Below are 27,912 nucleotides of genomic sequence, written 5' to 3'. Positions count from 1 at the left end.
GAATAATTCTCCAGAGGACTCCTCATGGTTTAGGACTCTTTATTTCTACGGGGAGCTGCTCAGGAGCTCTGCTCAGCAGGAGGGACCAGCCGGCTCCAAGCCCTGCCAAGGGAGGGCAGCAGGGTTCTTCTGCATAGAACTGCTCCCCAAAGGACTGGGTATGGTAAGAAAGGCAGGCTTTCGTGCCAAAGTACTGTCATAGGGTGTCAAATCCAGGTATAATGAACTCGTTCTAATGGTTCAGTTACTCTGAGCTAGAAGAAAATGCAGGAACATTAACTACTGAACTGCAAAAGTCTTGCCAAACAAAAGAAGATAGATCTGGGAATAGTTTGGAATGAGCGCCTGCAAAAATTGATTGACCTGGAGAGTATAATTATAATCTAATGGTGAGAGGAGAGAACTACAAACACGAGCCCGAGTGTGTTTTGATAGGGCCTTCTGTAATATATGGCTAAAAAAGTCTGCGAGAAAATAACAGTTAGGAACCTGGAGAAATAAAAAATACTCTAAAGATAAGAGGGTTGGAATGTAGAAGCGTATTTCCTGGACATTTAGGTTTCAGTTGATAACAGTCTGCAATGAAAAGCAAAAAGACCAAAAAAAAAAAATAAAAGCGTATCCTTAAAGTAGACAAAGGTGATTTGATATCGTAAAGAGTGTGTGGGGGAAGGAAACAGCACTTGCAATTCAGAACAAAGGAAAAGCAGTAACTGTGATACCCATAAAAATGTGGTGGGTTTTTTTTTTTATTTATTTATTTGGCGTTTTTTAAGGAAAGGTAGAGAAAGAGGAAGGCAAGAATAAAACCTCCTTCGGAGAAAAAGTAGCTTTACATGAGGAATGAATGTGTCTGTACTCGGTTTATGAAATATGTATTGATGTCTGTGATCACATTTTTGCCCTTCAATTACATTTCGTAATTAATAATTTCTGAGGTTCAGTAACAACACTGGCTTGCTGAATGCGTGCTGGTTTGTACAGTGTGTGTATACAAACTCTTTTGGCCCCGGTTCAGCTCCACAGAAGCTATGCCAGTCTAACAAAGAGGAAATTTCCTTCTGTTTCTTGGAAGCAGCTTCTTCAGCACTGGCACATTATTTGGGATCCCTTCCATTTGTTATCTTTAAAGTGAGAAAACAAAACAGAAGACATGTCTCTGTAAGTATCAAACAGCTTTACATTTAAGTTTAAATGTTCATCTACTGCACTGCCTTCATTTAACATACATATACTAACGTGTAAAGCAATGGGAAAGTATATTATTCCCCTCACAAATGCAACAGTAGCTGAATCCAAGAAGAGAAAACTGAAGCAACCAAACTGAATAATCAAAAATGAGAGGAGAGGAAACAGAAAAATATAGAAGCACAAAACTCTCCCCATCACAACAAAGTGCTGGGCAAACTGAATGCCTTTGAGATTTACAGGTGTGATCCACTGTGGTGAACAAGAGTTCTTCTGGGTGACGGATCAATCCCTTTGGTCAATGAGTGCCCCTGAAAGAAGTGGATGTGGGTAAATATACCTGAAAGTTTGTCCTACCTCTGGGACAGGGCGGGAAAGATGTAGAGATATCTGACCCCTGCAGTTGCCTCCTCCAAGCTGGCTGGCAGTGGGGTAGTGTTAGGCAGGCTACCATGACTTCTGAAGACAATGTACATCTAGACTGACACCATTCATGTTTTTAAATACCCACTGCATCACTCAGAGGTACCTTCTGCCCTTTTAGTACATTGGACCTTGAGCTCCTCCATTGGATTCCCCCCATCCTGAATCTGACACGTTTGAGTTAATCTTTTACCTACCCAGAGCAATTTAGGTTAGGATTTCGGCTGTAGGAGCACAGTTCTTCTCCTCCCCTCCACTTGTACATCAAGTTATGACCTCTATTGTAAATGTGTAGTATCTTTTAGACCTGCATATGTCAAACAGACTCGATTAAGGTAACTTAAAGTGCACACTAAACCATTTTGTTAAAGATGTAACTACAAATAGAGTAACACTGGAAACTTGTTGGTATATATAAACCACTGACTTGCAGCTAAATTAGCTTCATTATTAAGCACCTTCTCCGCTGACAAGGTAATCTTAAGTGAATTTATTGTATTATATATAGGTGCTGACTGAATTATTAAAAGATACCTTGAGAAAGAAGCAATTTACATTAAAAGTCTAAGGCAATAAAGATCATATGGATTGTAATGAGAACGAAATTAATATGGGGTTGCGAAGGGAACAGAAATAAAAGTACAGCTATACCACTGGAGCAGAGATTGCAGGGCAAATGTGTATTATTTAAGAACCATTATGTGATGATGTAATTAAAGGTTCTTGTAATGGGTGGTAACTTGCAAAATAACAAGCCAAATTAGTTTTATGTGTGCTTTTCACCTTTCAAAGTTCGATTTTTGTGTGCTTAGCACTTTTTGAGTACTGCAGTAATGCATGCTATGGTCTTTTCTTGAAATTCGGGGTACAGCTCAGTAAAAGCTGATTTCCGCAGGCAGCTTCACACACCGCATGCATTTAAGAGTTGGAAGGCAGGTTTTTTAGCTGTCCATGTGACTTCCTCTCTTTAATTAATGAAGTTGAGGGAGCTATATTTAGTCACGTATCTTAACGTAACAGTGCCCTATGATAGTTTCCCTGGCATTCCTATTCAGATATTCCAGCAGCGTGGCTGAACTACCTCAGCGCCTTATTTTAAGGAGGGAGAGGGCACGGTTATAAAATATTCCAGAGGTGTGGGGGAAAAAAAAAGAAAGAAGTCGAAGACGTCAATCAGTTGCTCATCCCACACGTTTTGGAGGTGCGGGAGGACAGAAGGGACGATGGAGGACAAACGGGCCTCCCTGCCCGCACCCCAGCCCCGTGCCCGGCAGCTGGGCATCGCTGCACCGGGTACCTCCCGGTGACTCCCGGGGCAGGAGCTTGGTGGCCTTCAGAGCCCGGTTATCCACTGTACACCCGCCTCTTCCCCCGGGCTTCGAGGGCGGCGGCTGCAGCGGGGCCGCCCGAGGGATCTGGGCTCCTCGACGGGGAGCGGCCGCCGGCTCCTCCCGGGACAGCTGCTCCAGGGGCTTGGCCGCCCCCCAGCTCGGCCGCTCGACGCCTAAATTGAAAACTGGAGGCGGGGCCACCTCTGCCACCGAAATACCGGCTGAGCTTTGGGGAGCGGGCGGGCTACGGGGGCGGCCGGAGCTGCGGGGAAAGGTTTGGGGCGGCGGAGGGGGGGGCGGGCGGTGAAAGGCATCGTGAGTTCGCCTAGTGAATTTTATGCATAAAATGCGATTTCTCCAGGTGGCGGAATAAAACGGTGTCTCCTCACCTTCCCCCAAACGCCTCTACGAGAGCGTGAGTCACGGCGTAATTCGAGAATCGCACCTCGCGGTGGCATCTCGCAAAGTTAGGGGAACTACGGACGCGCTTCCTACGGGACGGGCGGGGCCGTGTCCGCCCGCCCGCGCTGCACCTCCCGGCCCCGGGGCAGAGGGGGTCGGCGGCTCAGCTGTGCGGGTGCCGGTCGGTGAACCGCGCTCCGTGCGCCGGGCGTTACGGCTGGGCATCGCCGCCCGTCCCGGCACCGCGCTGGGGCGGCGGCTCCCTCCGGCCCGAGGATGCGAGCGGGCAGCCCGGGGGTGCCGCCGCCCTCCTTGTCGCCCCGTCCGCGTCCCGCCACTCCACACACCACACACACCCCCCCTCGCCGACGGGGCAGACTCACCCCAAACTGCACTGAGGACATCGGGAGGCGGCAGCGGAGCCGGCAGCAGGGCCGCGCCCCTCCCGCTCCCGCGGCAGCGGTCCCGGGGGGCGCCGGCCACACCCCGGCTCTCCCCGCCGATCCGCTCCCTCGCCCCGCAGAGCAGCTGCCACCCCGTTGCCGCCGCGCCCACCTCCCCGGGCCGGGCGGCCGAACCACCTCCTCCTCCGGCCGCCGCAGGGCCGCGCTCCCGCACCCCCGGGGCCGCGCCGGGCCCTTCCCTCCCGGCGGCCGAGCGCCCCCTTCCCCGCCCCTGCGCCAGTGCCGGTGCCGGTGCCGGGCGGGGGGCGGCGGCAGCGAGGGAAGAGGGATGAGGTCATCCTCTTTCCCGGCGTCAGTCAGCTGGGTGGTGGCGGCGGCGGGCGCGGGCGGAGGCGGGCAGGGAGGCGGGGGCGGGATGCGCTGCTCCGGGCAGCGCTGCCCTGCCTGCTCTGGGCTCGGGCAGAGCGCGGCGGCGTCCCCGGCATCGCCGGCCCCCGCGGAGGCGGCGGCAGGGCGGGCGGGCTGAGCGTGGCTCCCCGCAGGCAGGCGGCGCTGCGGGCGCGGCCGCCGCGGAGGAGCCGCCCGCGGGCGCGCAGCCCGGCGCGGAGCGGGGACAGGGGACGAGGGGAGCGGCGGGTCCGCGGCGGCTGCGGCGGCGGAGGGCGGGAGGCAGGAGGCGGAGGAGGAGGAGCAGGGGGAGGTGCGGGATAAAGGAGCGCTTGCTGCTCCCGCTCGCTCTCCGGCGGGGCTGAGGGAGGCATCATGGCCGCGAAGTCGGACGGGCGGCGGAAGATGAAGAAGGGCGGCGAGGTGGCGTTCACGCCGCTGCAGAACTCCGAGCACTCGGGGTCCGTGCAGGCGCTGGCCCCGGGGCTGCCCGCCGGCGCCGGGCCGGGCGGCGGCAGCGACGACGACGAGGCGCCCGGGGGCGGGTGCTGCAGCGGCGGCGGCGGCGGCGGGGACGGCTCGGGCGGCGGCTCCCGCTGCTGCTGCTGCTGCGGCGGCGGCAGAGGAGGAGACGGCGGAGGGGGCGGCGGCGGGGGCTCCCGGGGCTCGGGCGGGGGCTCGTCCTCCTTGTGCCTGCGGCTGGGCAGGGAGCAGCGGCGCTACTCGCTGTGGGACTGCCTCTGGATCCTGGCCGCCCTGGCCGTGTACTTCGCGGACGTGGGCACCGACATCTGGCTGGCGGTCGACTACTACCTGCGGGGCCAGCGCTGGTGGTTCGGGCTCACGCTCTTCTTCGTGCTCCTGGGCTCCCTCTCCGTGCAGGTCTTCAGCTTCCGCTGGTTCGCGCACGACTTCAGCACCGAGGACAGCGCCGCCGCTGCCGCCGCCGCCGCCGGGCATTGCCCGGCCGCCGAGAGCAAGCTGCTGGTGAGCAGCGGCTCGGCGGCCGCGGACATCGACGCCGCTCGCCCCTGCACGCCGCAGCGGCAGGCGTCCACCGCCAGCAAGAGCAACGCCACCAACAGCAGCAGCAACAGCAGCAGCAACGCCGCCGGCAGCGGCGCCGCCGGTCCCCGCGCCGGCGGAGGCAGGTCGGCGTCCTGCGCCTTCTGTATCTGGCTCTTGCAGTCTCTCGTCCACATCCTGCAGCTCGGGCAGGTCTGGAGGTGAGGAGCCGGGCGGGGGCGGTGGGGGGCGGGACGCGGGCGGCTTCCCTCGCCGAGGGGATGGGGGCCCGGCCGCGGGTGGGACTGCGCGCGGCGAGCTGCCGCCTGTGCCCCGCAGGGTCCCTCCTGGGGACAGCGGCCCCTGCCCGCCGGGCCGTGACATGGCTCGGAGGCGGCCAGCTGCCCGCGGGGCGTCCTGCCCCGTCGAGGGGATCCCCGCCGGGACCCTGATCGCGCTGTGCGGGCCGCCCTGGGAGGCGCCCGGCTGACGCGGAGCGCCCCAAACTTCCTGGGAAACCCGCGCCAGGGGCTAAGTAAAAAGAGTGAACAGGACGCGGGGGAGAGGGGTGGGAAAGGGGAACGCCCCTGTAATGTGCCTCTCCCGATCTCCTCGCGTGTGGCCAGGACGGCGCTGCCGCCAGCCGGGAACTTCCCTGACAGCGAGGAGTTCCTTTCCAGAACCTGTTCCTGAGCACCCGGCCCCGGTGCTGTGTTTTGATACTCACACGCCAATGCTGCGCTGTGCCACCCGTGTGCCTTTTCGACATGCGTGTGATTAGTGAAGGAATGCCTTCTAAGCCAAACTTCCGAGTAGCTGCTCTCAGAAACATTCTCAGGCAGTGTAACGCCATGCGCTACGGAAGGGATGTGCTGAAGCAGGTTGTGGGAGACACGCTTGGGAGGGGGATGACATCATAGTTTGGAAAAGTAATGTTTTCCTTTCCTTTAAGCGCATTTCCAGGCAAGCTTTGTATGGAAGCCAAATGCCCTTCATAGTGCTGCCTGAAAAGCACCAAGTTCAGAGCATATTGTGTATAAAGAGTTAAAATTTCCACATAAAGTCGTTGCGGACAGGTGACCTGTTGAAGAAGGTCACCCAGTGGGGCAGCGCACTAAAGCAACAGCTGGAATTACTTTCGGGGGTTTATCTGGTGGCTGGAAAAGAATTCTTTCATACTTCTTTTCAGGAAACACTAGTTCTTTACAATTAGTTCACTAGAGAGTTTATTTGATTGTTACACCAAACTGCTAACTCTGGTGTTTTTACCCTGTGTGCCACCCTTTTGGACCAGGGCTGTCTTTGGGTCTGAATTAACATTGTAACCAGTACAGCTCAGTTTCCACTTGGGACTTTTAAGCCTCAAGGAATCCAGGGGCTGCTAGATAATAAACTGAAGATCTTGGGATGTCATAACTAAGTGTCTTTCACTTTCTAGTTTCTTTGGGTTTTCTTATAACAAATGCAAATTTCTCAACTTGTGAAACTAGCTGCAAGTTACAGGTGTGCCTGGTATTAACAATGACACAACTTGGGAGGGAAGCAAAATTTTCAACAAAAGGTGATGTTTTGTTTGGGATATTGTATGCTTGTATGTTCCTGTGTGTGCTACTGCCACAGCTGAACACAAGTTTAGGATTTTCTGAATGAGATGGTTTTATGTAATACTTAGTTAGCCCTGATCCTGCAGAGACACAATGGGTACAATGTCTCAAATTGTACATAGAAATTCATGTTGATATTCATCCATGTAGAAGAAAATACAGCATGTATCATGCTGAGTGACACAAAAGAGTTTTGCAAAGTCTGGTGTCATGAGTCTGTGTTAGAAAACACAAAGAGCAGGACTTTGGGTGGAGCAGGGTGCGATCCGATATTGTACAGCACTTCTGTCAGATGAGGTGGCTGGGATTTAGAGCTCTCCAGCTGCTTGCTCTTTGATGAAGCACAATCTCTTTTAGCATAAGATTTGCTTCTTGCAAGAGCACCTACTCTTCCGAATTTAAAGCTAGCTGAGCCTCTTTAGATCATACATAGCTTTTCTTTATGTTTTATGTGCAGTAGGTAAGACTACCAGAATATTAAACTGACAAGGACTGTTAGAACTTTATTTATGTTTTGGCCTAATAGGTGCTTTGCTTTTTTCTTGCTTCTTTTTTTTCCCCAGTGAAGCAGAGCCACAGAATTGTTTGTATGTCAGTAACTTAGTAGCATTTATCTGTGGTTTGCAACAAATGTGCAAATTACATGGTCAGTTGTAAGCAGCCTTGCATATCATCACATCATAACTGACTAAAGTTGGCTTCATTTTCATTTCCTAGGTATATTCCTCATAAGGGAGAGCCTTTGGAGTCACCTAAAACTAATAATCATCGCCAAAAAGGAGAGGTCACATCAACCTCTGAGAAACTTTGTACATAAGCATGGAGTCAGAACTAACATGATTTGTGGGAAATAATTACGATTTTCCAGAAAATGGAGCACTCACACTTCGTAGTCCCAAACTTCTGCCCCACGGTGTAACATCTGCACCGGCCTGAGCAAACAGTTCCTGAGCATTTTAGGCTGAAGGGTGATGTAAAGTGTTTTCCAGTTGCACATGTTTGGAGATTAACTCCTCCTTTGAGGCAGCTAAACAGAGACCATGCCAGCTGTACACACTTGCTGGGGGGAACCATCCCCACAGTTGATGACACTTGTGTCACCCTTTCCTCTCTGTCTCTCTGTGTTTTCTCACAGCTTTCAGGTTTTCTTCTCGTTTACTTTTGGCCCTAGATAAAGCTCTCCTAGTTAGGTTTTGGGTGGGGTTTTTTTGGATACTTATCTTATTGAATCCCAAACAAGCAAAAAAATTACATTCATATTTCCATCATTTCTGTGACACTATGGTTCCCTGTCAACAAGGAGCCCTAGGTATGAGAACTGAGGTTTTCGTGTTTGCCTATGGGGAAGGATACAATGGAGAGGTTTAGTTTTGCCTTATTCTCAATATACTGAGACTGGTGCTCATTCTGCTTTCACCTGGTGTTTGCTGTCCTTGGTTTCCTCATAAAGTGTTGAACTGGTTCTTGAGGTCTTCAGTGTCCCTTTATTTGTCACATTGCCAAAGGTTTTTTGGGGGAATTCCATCTTGTTTAAGGAAGCCATCCTAAGGAACTAGGTGTATGACCAGATATCATGGTATTCTTGGACTTAAAGAAAAAAAACCAACCAAAACCAAGAGATTAAAAAATGTGGGGTTAGTGATTAGTTCTGTCAGGATGATTTTTAACAATTCCAAAGCTTTTCCTTTTCTTACATTCAAGATTAATTTTTGTTTACAAATATATTGAAAGGCAGATCATTGAAAATGATTATGTGTTAATTTTAACTAAAATGTGCTAATGGGAAATGAATGAGGTCTTTAATGTGGCATGGAACAATGCTGGAAATAAGCAATCTAAAATTAAGAAAATGATTTTTTATCCTGGAGTGTGAAGAGGAGAAGCTGCAGGAGCAGCTAAGCTGCCATGCAGTTCTGAATAAAAATGTCCTCTTTTTTTTTTCCTCTTTTGAAATTGGTATAACTTTTTTTCCCACAATTTTTAGGAGGCTGAATTCTTCCATTTTGAAAAATAAGCATGCAAGGATTTTTATTTGTTCAGGGAGATGGATTTTCACAGACTACCTGATAACACTGTCCCTCAGTTAAAATTCCAGCGAAGCCTCTGAGGAGTTGACTGCCACAGCTGAGTGCAGATAACTAGGCCTTTGTTGGCAGCTAATTTCCTATTAAAATATGATCACTGATGAGATTCTGCCTTCAGAGATGGATACAGATATGTTTCCTTATCCGTACTGCCAGTGTGTTCTGCTTTTTACCAATATACCTGGTACAGTTTTGCCAGTATGCACAGAAGCCACACTGTGGGGCCCTGTTCTCCCAAGTAGGTGCTGTGAGGGAGACAGACAGCTTTGTATTAGGAGACTCAGGGGAGTACAAGGCCGCTATAATGCACAGGGCCTGAGTATTCCGTTGAAAGGAAAATAAGGGATGTGGATGCTTTATATAGTCTGAGGACTATGCAGAGGTATACGGGCCAGTAGGATACAGGTAAACTGTTGACCTTTGAGCCTGGTGTGACAGAATGGAAACACCACCACTAAGCATCTTCAGTAAGGTCCCCAGGCTTAGCCCTGGCTTTCAGATCTCACAATGGGCTGCAGGACTTGGTGACTGGATACAAGAGATAATGGTGGTGGAGGTAATGGAGCTGGTTCATTTCCTTGAAAACTTTTTTTCTGGGTAAGGTTCCTCTCAGTTGGCTCTTGGAGTTGGGTAAAGGGGTCCTGAGAGCCGTCCCTGGGGGAGAACGTGGGTTGTAGGGAAATGGGTGGATGAGAGGAGGAGACTGGAGGACTCAACGGTGCCCATCTTGCGGTGTCTGGAAAGCAAGAAGTAACTTCCCAGGACAGCTGCTGTGCCTTGTAGGGGAATGGCGTGAGCAGGCTGCCTTGGTGCTCAGAGTGCTTGGAGGTTCCCACGGTGGCTGTCATTTTGTCTGAAAGGCTGCAGTTGAAGTGCCTGAGAGGGAACTGTCAAGTTTCTGTAGCCAACAAGGCCAAAGAAAGAGTGAATCATTGGAAAGGACTGGAAATTACCCTTTAAAGTTATTTCTTCGTAGCAGAGATAATAGTGAGATGATTAAGTGTATCCCTCTCAACAGAGTGAGGGGTTTTGGCTGAGATTTTCTAGCTGTCTGTGAGCTGACCTGGAGGAGGAGGAGGAGATGCCAGGTCAATCTCTAGCCCTTCCAGGTGGCACTTGTGCAGGGCAGGTCTCTGTTCCCTCAGAAATGATGCTATGATTTGGCTCTGTCTGTTTAAGAACCCATTATCTTCCTTCTCCTTCCTGGTTCTTATTTGGAAAAAAAAGTTGGAGGAGGACTGTAGAGGTGATAGCGTATTCTGGAAGCAGTGTGAGTTGCTGTCCTTCTGGTGCCCCATGGAAGCATTTTTTGCAGGGTTGGATCATCAGCCAAAGAAATTTCATTGCCTGTGCTCATAAGATTCACCTCTGTAATCAGTTAATGCTCCAGCAGTTTCCAAGAAAAAAAAAGGTAAATGGTGTCTGCACTGTCAGAGATGAGATGTCCTTACGACTTCCTCGGGCGCTCACTGTTAAGCATGATTGGGCTCCTAAGCTGGAACTGTGAGCGAGGTAGTTGAAATTAAGAAAAATATCACCAGTCTTTAAATCCTCTCAACTCCATCCTTAAACAGGTTGTTTTCTTTTTGCACTTTTGCTCTACGTAGTAGTTTTGACACTTTTGTTCAGTAGTAGTGTAGGAGTTCAGCGTAGTTAGGTGGTCAATAATTCCAGCTGCCATTGGACTTCACACTGAGATGTGATAATATCTCAATCTGACACCAGTTTTTCTCACTGTTTTGAAATCTGTCAGATAATTTGTCACATTGAGTCCAAATTTATGAGTCATCGCCATTTCCTAGACAAGATTATTGCATATCCTACCCATCTGTCTCTTAGTGTAGCAAAATGCTACCACTCAGCAATACCATATTTCTTTTATTGAGTTACTGCAGGGCTTGAGTTGAAGTCCTACTGGCTAACTATTCTGCTTGCTGTGCCTTTAGGACTTGGGAAAGGTGGTAGACTGTCAGAAATAGGAATTAAAGTTTTCGGGTCTTTTCTCCCCTCAGAAAGCAGGATGAGAAGGGGCAGCCCATTCTGTAGGTGGCCTAACTATGTTTAAAGTTTTGCTAATACATTCAGCAGAATAAATATTCAAGGTTTCTTCTTTTTTTTTTTTTTTCCCTGAAGAAAGGGACATACAGATGAAGGCTGTGCCTTTCATTTTTTTTCTTTTTTTTTGAATCACAAAAGTGAATCTTTACTATGTTCTTAAAAATCTCTTACAAGTCTGCATACAAATCAGATTTGGTATTCAGTTTATTCTAATAACCTCAGCTACATGCAAAAGATGCTGATGTACTTTAGAAGAAAGATACTGTACTTTAATAATTAACAAGGGTTCTCTCTTCAGAGAATATTTATCAGTTACGTAATTTTTCAGATTTTCAAAGTACCGCTAAAGCAGTAAGATTTCTGGTTGCTCAGTTGGCTTAGTAGGACAGCTAATGTTTTATACACAAAATGCTTTCTAGAAATTTGTATTTGGGAAGAATTTGTATTTGGCCTTTTCGGAAAGGCTGGAAAATATGTAAGAGTTTGAAGGATTGTGTTTCAGAGTGTTTTGTGTTGCCACGTACAGCTGTTATTCCTGAGCATTCCGATGCCATGCCGGAATGACTGTGAGTGCACACCAGGAACTCAAAGGAGTATTTCACATTATGTTGTTTGTTTCTTGGTGGTGTCACCCTGCAGAAGGTTGTTGCAACCAGATGAGCCTTTCTGGCTAAAAACTCTGTGCTACTTACATCAAGGGAAGTATTTAGTGATGAAATGTCAGTTTGCATGTCCAAATCTCCTGTGGGAAGGCAAAACAGTGTAACATCACAGTATGATCTATAGCTTCAGTTATCCTGCTCTGTATCTTCACATCATTTACATCAGAGCTTACCTTGTCTGGAAGAGTACACCCCCTGTCAACTGTCTCAGTCCTTGATATTTGTCCACAAGGACCGACTTGGCTACAAAGATACAAAAGTTCTACTAAAATGAAAATTAAATCAATCCCTATGTCACTTATAAGAGTATTAACTTGTTCTGCCATCCTTCTCTTCCAATTAAGGACCTTTTTAATACACAGCAGATTATTCACAACAGTGACTTACAGTTTCAGTAAGCAGGTTGTTTGGGAGGAATTTATCAGGCACAGGCAAAATCAATAGCTCTTTTGCCTGCACTTCAAGGTGCAGCAGATATTTGTGGTTGCTGAAGTATGTTTACAAAGCGGTGCCACTTTTGTCCATTTTAGTGCAGCTGCCAGTTGTATACAGCATGTCAGGGGGACAGATAGGAGTTGAAGTGTCAAACAGGCACTGGTTTGATTTGTTTGATTTTTCAAATGAAAGGAATCTGATTTAAAGGAGAACATGAGGCAGAATTGAGGGAGCATACAGAAAGGAGCAGGTTCTGAAAAGACATGGCAATAGCGGTTAATCCTCATACACTATGTACCTAACTCCAGTTTATTGCCCTTTAAAACAAAGGGAAAGAGAGATTATTTGAGTAACTTCCTAAGTGACTGCTTGAGAGACCAGAGAAGGTGGCAGGAAACAAAAAAAAAGGAGAGTTGTATGTCTGGGCAAACTCACAGCGGAAATGTTAGATACACAGAGAAAATGTTAGATAAACTCTGATTGCGGGGGGTAGTCATCTGAACAATGATAAATACAAGCCTGAGGTACCAGTCTGACATCAGTTTACCAGGAAGAGAGTAGTCTTAAGTATCTTTTCATAAATTTTAGAATTAAAAAATAATAGGTCTTGGATATATATTTTTCCAAGAGATTTTACATGAATTTCCTGTCAACCACAATCTGAATTAACATCTCCCTGTGGTCTCTGATTGCTGAAGCAGTTTCTTAGCACTCTCCATCTTACTCCGTTTCCCTCCTTGAATGCCTAAAATGGGTAATAATGTTTTTTTTTTTCCCCAAAGATAAAATAATTGCTATATTATGTTATTATTTCCATTGCTTTTCCTTTGACAACATGCCTGTGTTATTCAGTACATTGATGGTATAAGATTTGTACGGCAAGCCATATAAATCTTTTTGATTGGCAGGAATAATCAGTGGGGGTGGTTAATGCTATCAGTTACAAATGATTTGATGTCATGAGTTGGAGCAAATGGAGCAAGACTGTTTCGTGGGGTGTTTTCAGAGGAAGTTTGTCAGCCTGTAACTTCTTGTTCTTCTAAAACTGGAAGGTGTGATTTGGGCAAGACTAATGTACCAAGGACTGGTACCAGCTGCTTCAGAGAAAGATGCAGATGTTTTACGGTTAATAAAAAGTGAATTAACCTGCAGATGGAAGGACAGTTTTCCATATCTCTCTCAGCTGCTATACCTCAGATTGATTTCTGCCTATAAGAATGAAGGTTAGTGGTGCCCAGTTTTCAACATTACTCACTTAAATGGGATGTTTTCATGTAAACATCTGATCCATTCTAGGATCCTGCCAAGTTCTTTGATCGGTGTTTTTCCATGTGTGGTGCATAGGATCAGTAGATTAGTTCCAGCATGTTCAAGGAAAGCACCTTGTAATATCAAGCCCTAGACTTCAGTTCTCTATAGAGTGGTCTGTACATGAGTAGGAAAAATAAAAAGCCACAGTGCTGATAACATTCATCATTTAACAGTGGCAGGTGTGGAATAATAAGCTTTGTCATTAGGAAAGTTTAGTCTTTTTATCTTAAAAGGAGTATGGGTGGAGTTGTGTGTGTTATTTTTCTTCAACCCGAAAATTTATGTGCTTACTTCCTATGGAAAACTTTCTACCTTAGGTCCACAAAGATGTTCTTCAGGCATACAGACCTGAAAATGTGATGTAGAAAATTGGCTCAACAGACTTGTTAGGAAGTTTCTCGATGAATTTAAACATGAGACCATCATGTTCACCTTGAAAGTGTCCTAGAGACTTGTACTTCTGTGTTTTGGTTGTGTCCAGAACCTCCCCAGCACGTACAGCCTGAGGTCCTACTTGTCATTTAAGCTCATTGCAAACCAGAAGCTGGGCTGGGATGGCACCAAAATCCCTTAGTGGATCTAGTGGGCAAGCAGTATTTAAACCTGCTATTATGAGCTTAGATCCCTGACAAGTATTACTGAATCTGCCTTGTTTCACAGTACTGGAGAAATGCCCCTTGTGATTAGAGTATTTTCTCAGGTTTGAGGAGATCTGAGTCCACTGCCCTTTCCAGCTGTGAGGGCTCACACAGATCCTGCCTCCTGGAGTGCTTTCTGCACTGAGGCTTAGGTGAGACTGGATGGGGACATTTACTGTCCTTCCTGCTGGAGCTGTGTTGTCATGCTAACAGAAATGTCATGTTTGTGAGGCCAGAGAGGAAGACCTAATGCCTAGGGCTCTCAAATGAGATCAAATACAGATATACCTGTCTTTCTTTTTTTGTACTGCTTAATTTTTGTTTTCCACCTTTGAGCCTTCTCTCTCTCTTATCCTAAAAGTACACTGCTACACTGCCCATATTTCTATTTACATTTATCCTTCATGTATAATATAACCACAAGCAGGACGATAATATAAAACAACATGCAAATGCCTGCTTAGCTTATGGGAGTAGCTCTAGATGACCTGCATTAGTGGAAGTATTGGTTTATGCATTTTTTTCATCAAACTTTCCCTGTCATATGTAGTCAATCTTGGAGAAAGAGAAAGAGCAAAGTGGTTTTTAGGATGTGTCAGTAGTTGCTTCACCCTTTTCCTCTGCTTTCTCTTGCAAAACTGAATTAAACAGAAATTTAAAAAAATGATAATATTTTTGTAGTTGATTTTTATCAATGTAAGTAGCACAGGTATTTTTGGCTGAAACAAACCCCCATCTTCATGTTGCAAGTTCTTGACTCCCAGCTTACCACAAGCTTCACAGCCAGTGGATCACAAGTTTTCAGTATTTATCATTTTGTTACCTTTTTTTACCTGTCTGAGCTTCAGAAATTAAGAACTACATCTCCATTTTACTTTAATTGGGGTGGAGCTTATTACTTTTTTTTCTTGTCATAAAAGGGGAAGGAGATTAAAATGGCTCAATTTGAGCAGGCAAAAGACTGCCTACGTCTGAAAACATTATCCCTAAGTTATTTATTTTCAGTCTAGTATTACATGAATATTATGAAGCTTAATTTTTGTAATATACATTGAGATATTTGGGTGACAAATGATCTAGGTGAAAACAAAAATAAATTATCATTTCAATGTGTGTGTCAAAACATGTTTTAAGTTAAACATGTTGAAAACATGGACATCTCTCCATAATGGACATCACTGGGATATTAAAGCAATATTTTAATATTTTAAGGATTTATTTCCTGAAGGGTTTATGCTTTTTATGGCCAAAATATGCTATACAGCTTCAAAAGTTCTGTCCTTCACCATATGTCTTTCACCTATCCACTTTCAATGCTTGAAGTTAGTCCATCACCACCTTTCTTGTGTTGTTTTCATTATTTGTTAGTTTGCTTTATAAACTGTCTCCAACATGCTATGAAAAAAATTTAATAAAATAAAATTATGGCCTGGGTACCAAGGGTTAGGATTTGAAAAACAAAAAAGGTGGAAGTGCTAGAATCAACTTCTGCACAAATTTCAGCTTCAAAACCAATGACATGTATGAATCACAGCAGACAAATGAACTGAGTGTAGAACATTTCCAGTAGTAATGGTGGAAACTGCATTCAACACAGAATTATTGGAAAAAGCATAAATGTAAAGTTCATAGTATATTAAACAAAGAGGTTTTGTAAGTAAAGACTGGGCAATTAAGGAAGATTTACCCAAGTGAAGCCAAATACAGTGTAGAGGATAATGAATGTAGCTGAGACAACTCAATAATAATGGCTTTGAACTTTTACAATAGTGCATTAATGCATGTGTCAGAAGGAGGGATTGCATTTACAGTCAACAACCATTTGTTAAGGAATTTTTACCACACAGGTTAATTAAGAACTCATGATAACGTAGTAATGAATATTACCCTGCTGAACTAAGGGCTGTGTTTGGTACTTAAGCATGTCATTCATTGTTTTGTATGTAGCTAAAAAAATACAATTTTGGAGACGTATATTTTTCTGTAACCTGTCTTAAATATGTCACTTCTGTGGCAGAACTGCTCTCTTAATAATCCAGTTGGCTTAGAGAATTAAATAATTATCAGGTGTGTTGCCTGTGTGGCTGGATTAAATCAAAAAGGCTGCTGAAAAAACTAGCAAAGGGTTCAAAACATGCTACCCCACCATCAGTCCCTGATTTGTCTCCAAAGTGGCTGGTTCAGCCCTTTGTAGAGCCTACTGGTGGGTTTGGATAAGCAGAGCATAAAAGGCCATGAGCAGAAGTAGTCTTTAGACCCATTCCCTTGGCAAGTAGGATCTGTTACTCAGGTAGACTGAGAATATAAGAATCTAGAGTTGTTTTGTGAATTTGAGGGAGAAAACTGACTCATGACCAAGCTGAGATTTGAGCTATGGGAGGGTCTTAATGTGGGACTTGCTTCAGATAGCCTGAAGCACGTCTTTAATCTTTTTGTCCCCTTCCAGTGAAATGCATTAATGTTTTTTGCTGGGAGAAGGATTTCTCTCCATTTCTTTGAAAATATCCAGCACAGCAGGCGACTGATGTTATGTGCAGGTTTTGGATGCTTCTGTAATCCAAGTAACCAGGAGTTGCTGCTACTTCTGGTTTAAGAATGTGTTGAAAAAGGAGTGGTGTCTTTCAGCAGGTGCCTTTTCTAACCCATCTAGAAGTCAACTCCAGAGCTAGACTCAGTCTTTCTCCTTGAACCTATCTATTCATACACTGTTCGTCTCTTTATTTCACAGTTTGGGATTCTTACAAGGGAGTCAACCCTTTCTGTGATGAGTCAGAACTTTTTTGCAGGGCTGGCATCTTTCAGAAGGACAGATGCCAGACTTGTAGTATATCCTACTGGGGCAAAATTCCTATTAATAAGCTGTTACCTATGTTATTTGTGGTGTTTTGCAAATGAGATATCTCTATAACAAAAATGAAAGGATACATCCATACCATTCTATTTATTAAGTGCCAAGTACCCTGATTGACTTTCTTTAAGTGCAGAAAGTATTGGGAAGAAGATTTTGAAAAATGCTGACTGTCAGCTGAATTAAGTATATTTCAGTAATGACATAAAAAATGTTCCTAATGGATACTCTAAGCAAGAAACAGAAGTGCATTACAAGAAGAAGTATAATAATTAATTTTTAAAAAAAGATATAATGCTATGTCTTAAAGGATTTTAAAATTCCATTAAAAAAATTCATTGAGCTTTGAAACAATTTGGGTTTAAACTGTCAACTTTTATTAACATGGGATGTTTTTGATACCTCAGCAAAACCTATATGCCTAATGTTTAGTTTTATACCAGCACCTAAGGAGGAAAGATGGCCAGTAGCTTTATTTGACAGCTAGCACTAATATAGAAGTCCAACTTAAAAGGACACTGTTCATAACCATCATCATAAAAAACCTTACAAGTATTCTTTTGAAGTTCACTTATGAATTCAGTTTGACTGTGTTAATGACTTGTACTGATCTTTTTGAGCTTGAGCTTTATTAGTGCAAATACTTATAGAAGGAGTATTTTAAGCCCGAGTGCCAGAATATTAATCAAAACCTTAATTACATATTCAGTAGTAACGTTCACAATTCATATGGGTCTTACTTAATTTCGTTACTCATCCAATCAAGGATCAGCAGCAATGACATATGATTTCAATAGCAAATTGTTTTGGATATTTCTAATTACTAGACACAAAGGATTGGTTATTAAAGAAATTAACTTCAGCACCTTGAAAACTGAAGTGTAACCTTGAAATATGAATAAACACAACATTCAAATGTGTTCTCAGAAAATTTACAGAAAGATATGATACACTTACAGTATATATAAACTATTTGCAAATAAATAAACAATAGAAATATGAGAGAAATGTCTTCTAATGACACACCATAAATAATTCTTTGGAGAACTCTTCATCAATAGCAACCTTAACAGTTGTGGGGAAAGACAAAGGAAGATGGAAGGATCATTTATGTTCATTTCAAGCAGTTGTTTTGGGTTCAAATATTGCAGCTGTCATTCAAGAGTGTACTTTATTGTGAGAATACCTCTTTGACCAAATAAATTCTACTTTGGTCATAATGAACGTGTCACATGGGATTTTTCTTATTATGTGGGAGTGTGCCACTGCTTGATCTGTGTTTTCACTTCCCCATCCTCAAAAACCTGTGGAGAAGAGGAAAGGGTTTGAAAAATGTGTTGGAGAACTTGAAGGACCACTGGGAGAACTGGGTCCTCCTCCCTCTTCCTACTGCTGCTCCATGGTTAGTAGAGTGTCCTCCATCTCCACTACAAACCAAAGGTCTTTGTTTCTGTGATGTATTACTCCTCATGCCAGAGGTAGAATGCTGTGTGTGTCCTTTGAAGCTGCATTTCTATGAGCAGTATTGGACTCTACAGGCAAGGGAGCGCAAAGCCATGGGAACAGTCTAGGACTCCTAGTGACTGCCATCATTAAGTGTGTACGTAGCTATGATTTGTTGTAAGCAATTTCCTGACACAGGCTGTCCCACATCTTTCTGGATTTTTGGGTGAACATCATTTCAGCATATAGGCTTCACAAAGAGAAGAAATGCATGAAGGAATCAGGTAAAATCTGGGAACTGTCAGTCATGGAAGTATCTTTTTAAATTTCCTTTTTCTCTTGGCAACTATTTTTATCGTATTCAGGCGTTAGCTCTGAGAGAGAAATAATGTTCACTTCAAAAGCCACTTCCTCCTCAATAAATAATTCAGAGCCATAGATTGTTCATGAGGAAATATCAACACACTAGTAGTAATTTAATATACCGAGCAATCGCACTCACTTTAGCCTACTTATGATTTAAATAGAATATGACAGTTTAGGGTCTCCATTTGCCCCATGGCATGTTGGGATCAAACTTGGCAAGTGATTGCAGTGTTCTCATATCTTCTGAAGGAGTGAATGAAAGTTGCATAATTCAGAGAGGATTTCTTAATTACATGCTAAATCAGAGTTTGCCTGCTTGTGTTCTGAATCCAAATTGATGCCCAGGACCTGCTTTAGAGCTTGTGAATATTTTCTCTGCCTTTGTTAACTAGGATCTCACAATTGTGTCTCCTTTTATAACTTGTTGAACTATGTATTAGTTATCTTTGCAATGTATTAGTTATCTTTGCTTTATCCTGTTGGTGAAAGGTTTGCTTTATCCTGTGCTTACCCTTCCCGTCTGTCCCATGGGATTCATCTGCTGAAGGCAGCTTGCTTTCTGGAAGTTTTACCTCCTTTGCTTTTCCAAACAGCCTCCTTTCCATCCTTCTGTCTGTCTCTCCTTCCTTCCTTTGCCACTATTAGACTAGCACCCTGCATCACAGGGTGTCAGCTACTGGTTTTGCTGGTAAGGTTTGTGTTTCTTTCTGTCTTAAATAGTTATAGTTAAAAATAGACAAATTCCTTCTCACTGTAATGGTCTTTCCCTCATAGCAGGGAAAGCCAGAGCTGAGAGTGCATCTATGACATGGCTATTGTGTGCTGCTAGAACAAGGTGTCCTGGTTCTGGCCAGGCCAGAGTAATTCTCCCCAAGCAGCCAGCCCAGGTGAGCTAAGTCAGCCTGGGTTGTTTCCCACACCACCTGACATCACTCCCCCAGGGCTATTCCTGAGTGCCTCCAGGGCAGTCTGAGTGTGGCCAGTGATAGGTCAGTAAGGTACTCTGTGTTATCACCAGGTACGAGTGTAACTGGTTGTTATTGTTCCCCTTTCACGGTGGTTGTGTCAGTAAACTGTCTTTATCCCAACCCTGTCTGTTTCTCCTCTGGGAGTAAGTGGAATGTAGTGCTCAGCTGCTGCCTGGGACTGAACCACCACCACACAAGGCTACAGATATCTCATACCACAACTCAGGTAAGGGTCCTTTTTCATTACATCACTTTTTGTGGAGAGGCTCAACTGTGTTAGGGCTGTTCTGTGCTTGGTGCATCACAAACATGGCATAAGTGTTCTTTTTTTTTGGCTCTGTGCAAGCAAAATTCAGTCTGAATGCTGAATGAGAACAGGCATTCCCATGAAGTATTATGGCTATAATCAATTAAAGCATAGCAACTTATCTCTGGTTTGCATCCATGGAAGTGGGTTTGCATTGAAAGTAATAGATGCCTACAATCAAGAGATGTTAAGTGCAATGCATAGCTTCATGCATTTGTCTTTTGTGACCTCCAGGGTCTGTATCTTCTAGCAAGCCTATTGTTAGGAAGCCTCCTAACCATAACAGTCTATCCCAAAGATATAAAACAAAATCATAAGCAGGGACATGTAATTGTCTTGCTGATAAGATGCAGCCCAGGGTGGTATTTCTTCAGGAAAAGAGCAGATTGCAGTTGAGGAGTAACATTTTGTTCTGTGTTCCTGGAAAGAAAATAATTGGTCTCCCTACTTCTATAGATTTCTCCCATTCATCTGGCTGATAAGGGGAAAAGGTAACCAGGGTTTCTTTCACAACCTGTTCGCCTACAGAGAAGGCTGTAGCCTTCTGAGTAACTCTTTCTACAGAGTTCTAGCATAATCTGAGCAGATTTAGGAGAGACGCAAGGGGAGCCATTCCCTCTTCATGTCAATCCATGGTTACCTAAGGAAACAATGCCACAAAACTTGGCTCGTTACTGTGAAAATAGTGCTGGTCATGTAAGCAAACTTTCTGGGTAACCCAGTCTTTCCTCAGAATGATGCCAAAGATTTTCATTCTGGAAACAGTCTGCTGATCATCTGGCTTGTGTGTAGAAGCTAGGAAGGTTAGTTAGGTCAGAGGTAGATGTGTTACTGCTGTGATTTAAAATGTTTGAAGATGTTCAGAAATGTTCTTTACGTTCCAGTGGGATAAGAGAGCTATATAAAATGAAGACAAGAGGAGTGAAATGGGGAAAATTAGGATGCAACAGTGGCTATAGAAGTGTTAATAGTAATTTGTTTAGCAAAGAAAATCATAAGGTGCTGAGAAAGTAGAGTACAAAGGACACATTTCTGCTAGGATTGTGCTTGATGTTTTCAGTGGCTTAGTTGTCCCTAGGCAAAAACTAAGACATGGATACAGACTGCCAAAAACCTGTCCAAGAGGGGAGGAGTAGGAGCATCTGTGCAGAGCTTGAATCAGGTGAATTCATGACTGGAATAGGTTTGAAAGTTGTATGCTCCTGAGGAAAGAAAACTCCAAGTAGACAACTGCTGATATTCTTCTGAGTATTAATGATGTAATAACTTGAAAGAGTGAGTTATATGCGTTAATTTTGTTTTAAAAGTCTGCAAAGGTGGTTTCCTTGGGCTAGCATTGGGTTTCTGTAAGGGATCGCTGGAGTCTTGTGAGAAGGCAAGGGTAGACATTCCAGAAATCTATGGAAATACTACCATTGTGGAGGACTTTTAACTAATGAAATGGATATTGGAGATTACCGCATGTTGATAATTATCATAGATACTTGCATGGTATAGCTGACAGTCTTCATCAAGTTGCTGATGTATCAGTAAGATGTGTTACAGCAGTTTTTATGTGGATGTTGTAAAATTTTTAGAACTCCTCATTAAGAAATGAGGATGCTATAGGAGGCCGGTAATACTAAATAACCTTCAACAGAGTGATCACATATCTTCCTTTTGTGTTTCTTGAGGAAATAAAAAAAGTTGCTGAGTAAATTCAGTGTAGATTTTTGGTGATGTTTTTGTTGTTGTTTCGCTTTTCAAAAGAGTGAAACTTCATAACTGAAGGAAATGACTAGAAGGACAAACTTGCACATATACAGACATAAAGAAATTCTAAATTTCTAACTTAATGTTGTTAATGCTGCTGGAAGTTTTAACAACACAAGATAATAAAAGGGAGTAGGGTGCAGCTCTAAGTTAAAGTGTGTGTTTTAAGATGTTGCAACACCACTAGGAATAAGCAAGATACACCTTTTCCCCTTGCACCCTTTCTTTCCCAGCTGCCTGGTCAGCAACCCAAAGTCAATCTCAGAGGTCAAGCAGTTTGGAGATAAAGTGAGCATTTCCAAAGTCAAGATGAGTTGGGCTTTGCAAAGAAATAACAAATAGCAAAAATTTCTTCAGCTGTGTAATAGGGATAGAAAAAGGAAGAGAACTGCTTTGTGAGGGTGGGTATTAATGATGGTCTAGATATGGTTTGGTACTTTCCATAATTTTTCAGTAACGATGATTACATTGGCAAAGGGAAGACAGACAATGTACACTAAGATATTAAAACAGAAATAACAGTTGCAGTGCAAGCAACAGTAAATGAGTTTGTCAAATCACAGGCAACTAATAATTTCCATTCCAGAATATTGAAAGAACTGGTGAATTGCATCTATATTTTCAACCTGTTAAGTTGGAGAAAATACTAGAGGTCTGGAGAAAAACTGCCTATTTAGGAAGCTGAAAAATACAAATATTCAGCAACCAGAGATCTAGGAGCAAATGAAGTTTTAAGTGTTGTTTACCTTAAAAGCTTTTCTAGACTTGCAATTAAAGGGAGGAACGGAATAAAGTGTAACAGGATTTACTGAAGATCAGAACTGCCAGCCCGACCTGGGAATTTTCTCAGTAGCATATTGAAGCTTACAGGTGAAAGCAATATGGTACACATGATCTGTCTGGCAGGGGGAAACTTCTGATGCACCTTGGAAGTTTACAGCAGAGCTGGACAAGAAGGGGATTGACAAGGGGCTGTAGAGTAGGAAAGGAGCTAACTCTCTGGCACATGTGTTTAGGTACAACCACAGAGCTGAAATACGAGGGACACTGTGTGACCCAAAGCTAGTGGCATGCTGAGAGCTTATAGTCCTTTTAGCCTCATCCTTCCACTCCTCCCATCCATGTGACTTATATTCAAATTGCTGCATTTTGCGAGAATTTCCAACCTATAGTTCCCTTTGTTTTCAAAATACTGAATTTCAGATCAGATAGAAGTTTGCATTTCACAGTCTGGTCTGAGCATATTGGGATTTTGTTTATTCTCCAGGCATGATCTGAACAGATAAAAAAAATTGCTGGTAGAAATACAGTCAAAACAAATCGAGGCTTTCTACATTTTGATTTTGCTCCACAGAGATGTATTGTCACATGCTATGAAATCAGAGGACTTAAAAACTTCAGAGTCAATGATTTAAGCTTCCGCTAAATATCTTCTCAAATAGGATTCAAGCTTGTGTATCTGTGGCATACCCTGAGACCACAGTTAAATTAGAGCTCTCCATATGTTGCAGCATGCCAGAAATTTTTGCTTACAGTTTGCTATGATTATATATATATATATATATATAAAGTAGGACCAAGATTTTTTCAAAAGGTACAACCCTCAGTTGTGAATACATTGATGGTGAAAGCTTGCTGGCTGATCAGCAGCCATTCAAGTGTTTAGTTAGGTGTCTGCAAAGTGACAGGAAACTATCTGTTACAGCTGGAGGTTGTGACTAACTTCACATTATTTAAATCCAAATTGTAGAGATGAACTATTCCAAACAAAAGCTAACCTGGGTATTTCATTGACCGTGTGTTTTGTACTTTGTAAGACTGCCTGGTTAGAGTTTTTATGGTAACAGTAAAAGGATTTTTATCAGCTCTTGCAAACTGAGGTCGTCGTGGGTTTGGTGTCTGTAGTTGTTTGTGGTATCATTAAATCAAAATGTAAAAATAACACTGTGTTGCTGTGGAAATAGCTTTATTTTAACTTTTGCACTTTGGAACACTTGCACGTGCTGCTGCAGAATGAGCACAACCACCAGAGAATGAGGCTAATTGAGAAACAGAACAGTATTGCTTCACTGACCCAGATGAGATATATATTCCTTGTCCAAAATTGTAATGACATAGGTATAGGTCCAGTAGCATTGAAGAGTTTTCTTTAGGCTGTTCAGTAGGTTTTTTTGTTAGTTCATGCTTGTTTTTCTAACCTCAGGCCTGGAGGAGTTCTTTTTCCCTGGTGTTACATAAATCTAGGTGCTTCCAAAATTGAGTTAGTCTGAAGGGAAAAAAAAAAAAAGAAATGTTTTGGACTGAGTCTGGAATGTATTCCCTTTTGTTCTGAGTACCACAGCCATAACTGGTTAAGTAGTACTTAACTTACTGTTAAACCAGTTTTAAGTAAAAGAGGTAATTGGGCACGTTACCCGACAGGCAGTGGCACTTCTAGTGTCTGCACCAAGTCCCCACAAGCTTGAAAACGTGTCTGACTCCTTTATTCACCCTACTGACTCCATTTCAGCAATTCACAAAGTAAGTGAGTACCTTACTCATACTAGGGGAAAAAAAAAAAAAGAAGACAGAATCAGGCCATTGGGTTGTATTGTAAGTTTGCTAATAATAGTTGCAAAAGGGATTACACAAACGCTGTGAGCAGCCGCGGCTTTTTATTTCCAAAGAGTTGGGAGTTTTTGTTGCGTGAGTAGTGGTTCAGCAGCCCTCATGTTGAGGAAACTTATACAGGGCTCTGGTCCTGCAAACACCATACCAACTGTCTTAAGTACATATGCAAGCAGCTGAAGAATCAGGGCCAGATGTTACTAAACTCAAATGTACTCACATCTAGTGAAATACACAATTAAAATATATCGAATCACTTTAGGCTAACATTGGTTTATTTTTTATTTCCTTTCAGAAAGGTAACTACCTTCAATTCAGATAGAATAATATCTTGTTGGACCAAAAGACTGTTCGGTTTCAGTTGCGGCTTTGGACTCCGAGTAGACATGAGGCACCTTGAATGGCAGACTAGTTTGCACTGCTAAAGCATCCAGAGTTGTATATTCTGCTGATATTCTGTATTTGCATGCTCCTTGATCTTAAAACTAACGTAATTTTTTTTTTACAAGTCAGCAAAAATTACTCTATTTGTGCTAGTGAAATTTTTGCTGAAAAACAGGACATATTTCAATAGTGAGATTAGCTAGACTGTGAAATATTACCCCTCGGGGAAGTTGTAGGAGACCAGTTGCACGGATCATTTAAATGCAATTAGAAAAAGCAGCAGAGGATGGAGCCAGGCAATTTTCCCCTCCCCCCTTTGCTTTCTCCCCAAATAAGTTTGAAAAACGACGTTTTGCAAAATAATAAAAGATTCAGGTTGCTTTTAGCAAGTAGTTTTGGCTGAAAAGGGGCAAATTTGAAAATAGTTTATCCCTGTAACTTTCTGTGTGTTTGGGAGAGAAATATCATGCTGAAAATATGATTTGTTTAAAGTTTGGTGACTTCATATATGAATTGCCTCATACTTGTTCCAGGTTGATGGAAAAACGTATTCTTTTCCTGCTTCCGTCTTTCCCCGAGATCAGATTTTCATTAAACTAAACTCTTTTTTTCTTCTCATTGAACCAAATAATCTGTTATTCTAGAATAATATACTAATATAGAAAATATACTGAGAAGCACAGAACGTTAGGAGTTGAAAGGGACCTTGAAAGATCATCCAGTCCAACCCCTCTGCTAGAGCAGCATCACCACTTCTGGCCAGAGAAGTCCGTTTCAGGCTGATGAAGACAAGCTTCATGTCAAAGCCTGTGATTTACAGGTTAAGTGATGCCTTCAGTAGCTTCTGAATTTGATTCCCCCCCCCAAAAAAAAAAAAATAAAATCTGGTGCTATGTATCAATTACTTCAGGTTCAGCAAGAGGTACACTTTCTGAGCCCCTCTCAAAATTCAGGTCTAAGTAGCTCAAACTTGGTGCTTAAAATGGCATCAGTTCTAAATAGAAGTAAAGACTAAGAGGATCTTTAGTGGTTTGTGTATCCTAGATTACTCTTGAAGAAGGATGAATGTTACCTGCTGAGCCCTAGAACGTTGCCTCCTATGTAACTTTGACTGTATGCATGTCAAATTCTCTGACAGACAAGGAAGAATTGAAACCAGTGAGGCTTTATACAGCTTTGTGGCTACTGGGATGAACATTGGTGATATTTAGCAATCTGTAGTAGAACGACAGATTTATAATGAAGTTATGTATATAACTTCATTAATCATGTTTCTTAAACGCTGATAAAAAACAAAAATGTGCTTAGAAATGAAAGACGTCTGCAAAAAGCTTGGTTTTGCCTAGTTACTTCAGAAAGGTGGTGTTCCTGCCTCCCCGATGCTGTCTGTCCTTAATTAGGGAAGAGGAGATGGATGTGTAGAATTAGGTTGCGCATAATCTCATCTGAATATTTAATCATAAATGATTAAGATGAAGATTTATAACACAGATTTTGACATTCTGGCTGATATAGCAAGGTTAATAGAGCTATATTCTCCCCAGTTACAGATTGTCTGGGAAAGCAGGAAAGGCAATAGTGTCTACAGACATTAGAGAGCAATAAGATCTCCAAGAATGTTCTTTCACTTCTTTATTTTTAGAAAGACTTATGCTCATAATCTGATGTAACAGTAAAAGATCCATGAGAGAAAACTTAAACAAAAAAAAAAACACCCCAGAACACCAAAATGGAAAGGAAAATTATTTTCTAATAAAATTTACAGAAGTAGATTCTGGTAGAAAAATAAAAACTGTTCTACATTATCTGAAAATCTGAGATGGTGTTTGGTGGGGTAAAAAACTAATGTGATAAAGTATGACCAGGGAATTGTCCTACATTGTCTAGTTGTACTTTTTTTGGAATAGAGACTAGAGTTGCATGTTACACCCACTCTGTAGAGTACATGATCATTGATACCACCAGGACCACATGAGTTGGATACAGTCACATGCAGTGGCTGTAGAAATAAGTGGAAAGTTATTAGGAAGTACAGTAGTCCTACAGTTATTAGCACATTATTAGTACAAGATATTATCTCATAATCTCCAAAACAAGAAATGATTGATGCCACTGAACCCCAGCCTGAAAGACCTGACTATCATTAAATTATTCTTGGTTTGCTAGAGGAAGAAATGAGATACTGAAAAGGATGTATCAAAAAAAAAGGGAAAAGATTCCTTTCTAAGATGCACGGCCTCTGCATCAGTTCAGCCACTGGAAACTTTCAGACTGTATGGGCATCGTAGTTTAGACCGTGTATTTATGTAGGTGCAAAAAATTACTCCTTGTGAAGTGTAGAAATATCTCAGCAGTAGTATAACTGGTCACGTTGTGGTCTATGTCAACCCTAGCCCTGCCTGGGATCTAAAAATTAGGTGTCCACATACCTGCTGTGAGGATGCACAGAGACAGACAGCCTCTGAGGTTGCCAATGAATATTTCTGGGGTCAAAATCTCTGAAATTATCATCTTGGGTGTTGTGTTGGTTTGGGGTCCTGTGCTAGTGTGCCTGCATGGTGCTGCTTGGCTCTAGTGCAGCTGTAGTACCTGCTACCAATCACCCTGTGATTGTCTCTTTCCTCTCTTAGGAGGACTCACAACTACTCAGCATCGGCCAAAGTATATTGCCACTCAGGTCAATGAAAATTTTTATCGGGCCCTTTAAAAAGAGAGTTAGGAGACTGACAATTTTTAAAATCTATGGTATGGGAATTATACAAAGACTGAATTTATCCTAGGAAACCTAATCTTACATTCAGCTTAGAGGAGAGAGTCTCCCCCAGGAAGGGAGTTGACAGCAGAAGACTTGTTATAGCTGCTTGGTGCTTTGAATTATCGCCCTGTAAGAGCCAGTCTGCTCTGCTGCCCGTAGGAGGAACCGGAGCCTGGGAAAGTCAGCCACTGTAAATATCTCCCCAAGTGGCTTTCCCTCCTGTCCTCCTTGCTTTTATCTTTCTAGCCATGGGCTGTCATTGCTGCCCCTGTCTTGCAGCCTCTGATATTCTGTCCCCCTGCCTACTCCTATAGCTCTTGTTTGCTGCTAGCAGAATCCAGGTGGGAGCACTACCTTTCCTCCTCACGAATCCCTCCCTCCCCTATGACATTGACCTGCCCATGGTGGTCATATCTCTTCACCTATGAAATTTATCACATAATTTTGTCAAGGATAGAAGAATAAATGTTCTGCACCATAGGTAGCTGCCCTTCTTAGTTTTGAAGGGGGTTGAGAGGATTTTTTTCTTACAAGACTTCACAACTTCCAG

At 43.3% G+C, this 27,912-nt stretch overlaps 1 protein-coding gene across 1 annotated transcript in view; it reads left to right on the top strand.

Moving 5' to 3' along the window:
• Positions 1–4,510: 4,510 nt before the first annotated feature.
• XKR4 (XK related 4) overlaps positions 4,511–27,912 on the top strand; it is a gene marked incomplete at both ends in the record, with an annotated part of 222,808 nt that continues 199,406 nt past the window's right edge. Inside the window, one exon of the mRNA XM_084280333.1 lies at positions 4,511–5,361. Coding sequence (XP_084136459.1) covers positions 4,511–5,361 — 851 coding nt within the window. The remainder of the gene's footprint in view (positions 5,362–27,912) is intronic.

Source organism: Gallinula chloropus (genome assembly GCF_964237585.1).
Source record: "Gallinula chloropus genome assembly, chromosome: 2".
Classification (NCBI taxonomy): Eukaryota; Metazoa; Chordata; class Aves; order Gruiformes; family Rallidae; genus Gallinula; species Gallinula chloropus.
This window is presented reverse-complemented; position numbering and strand designations above follow the sequence as displayed.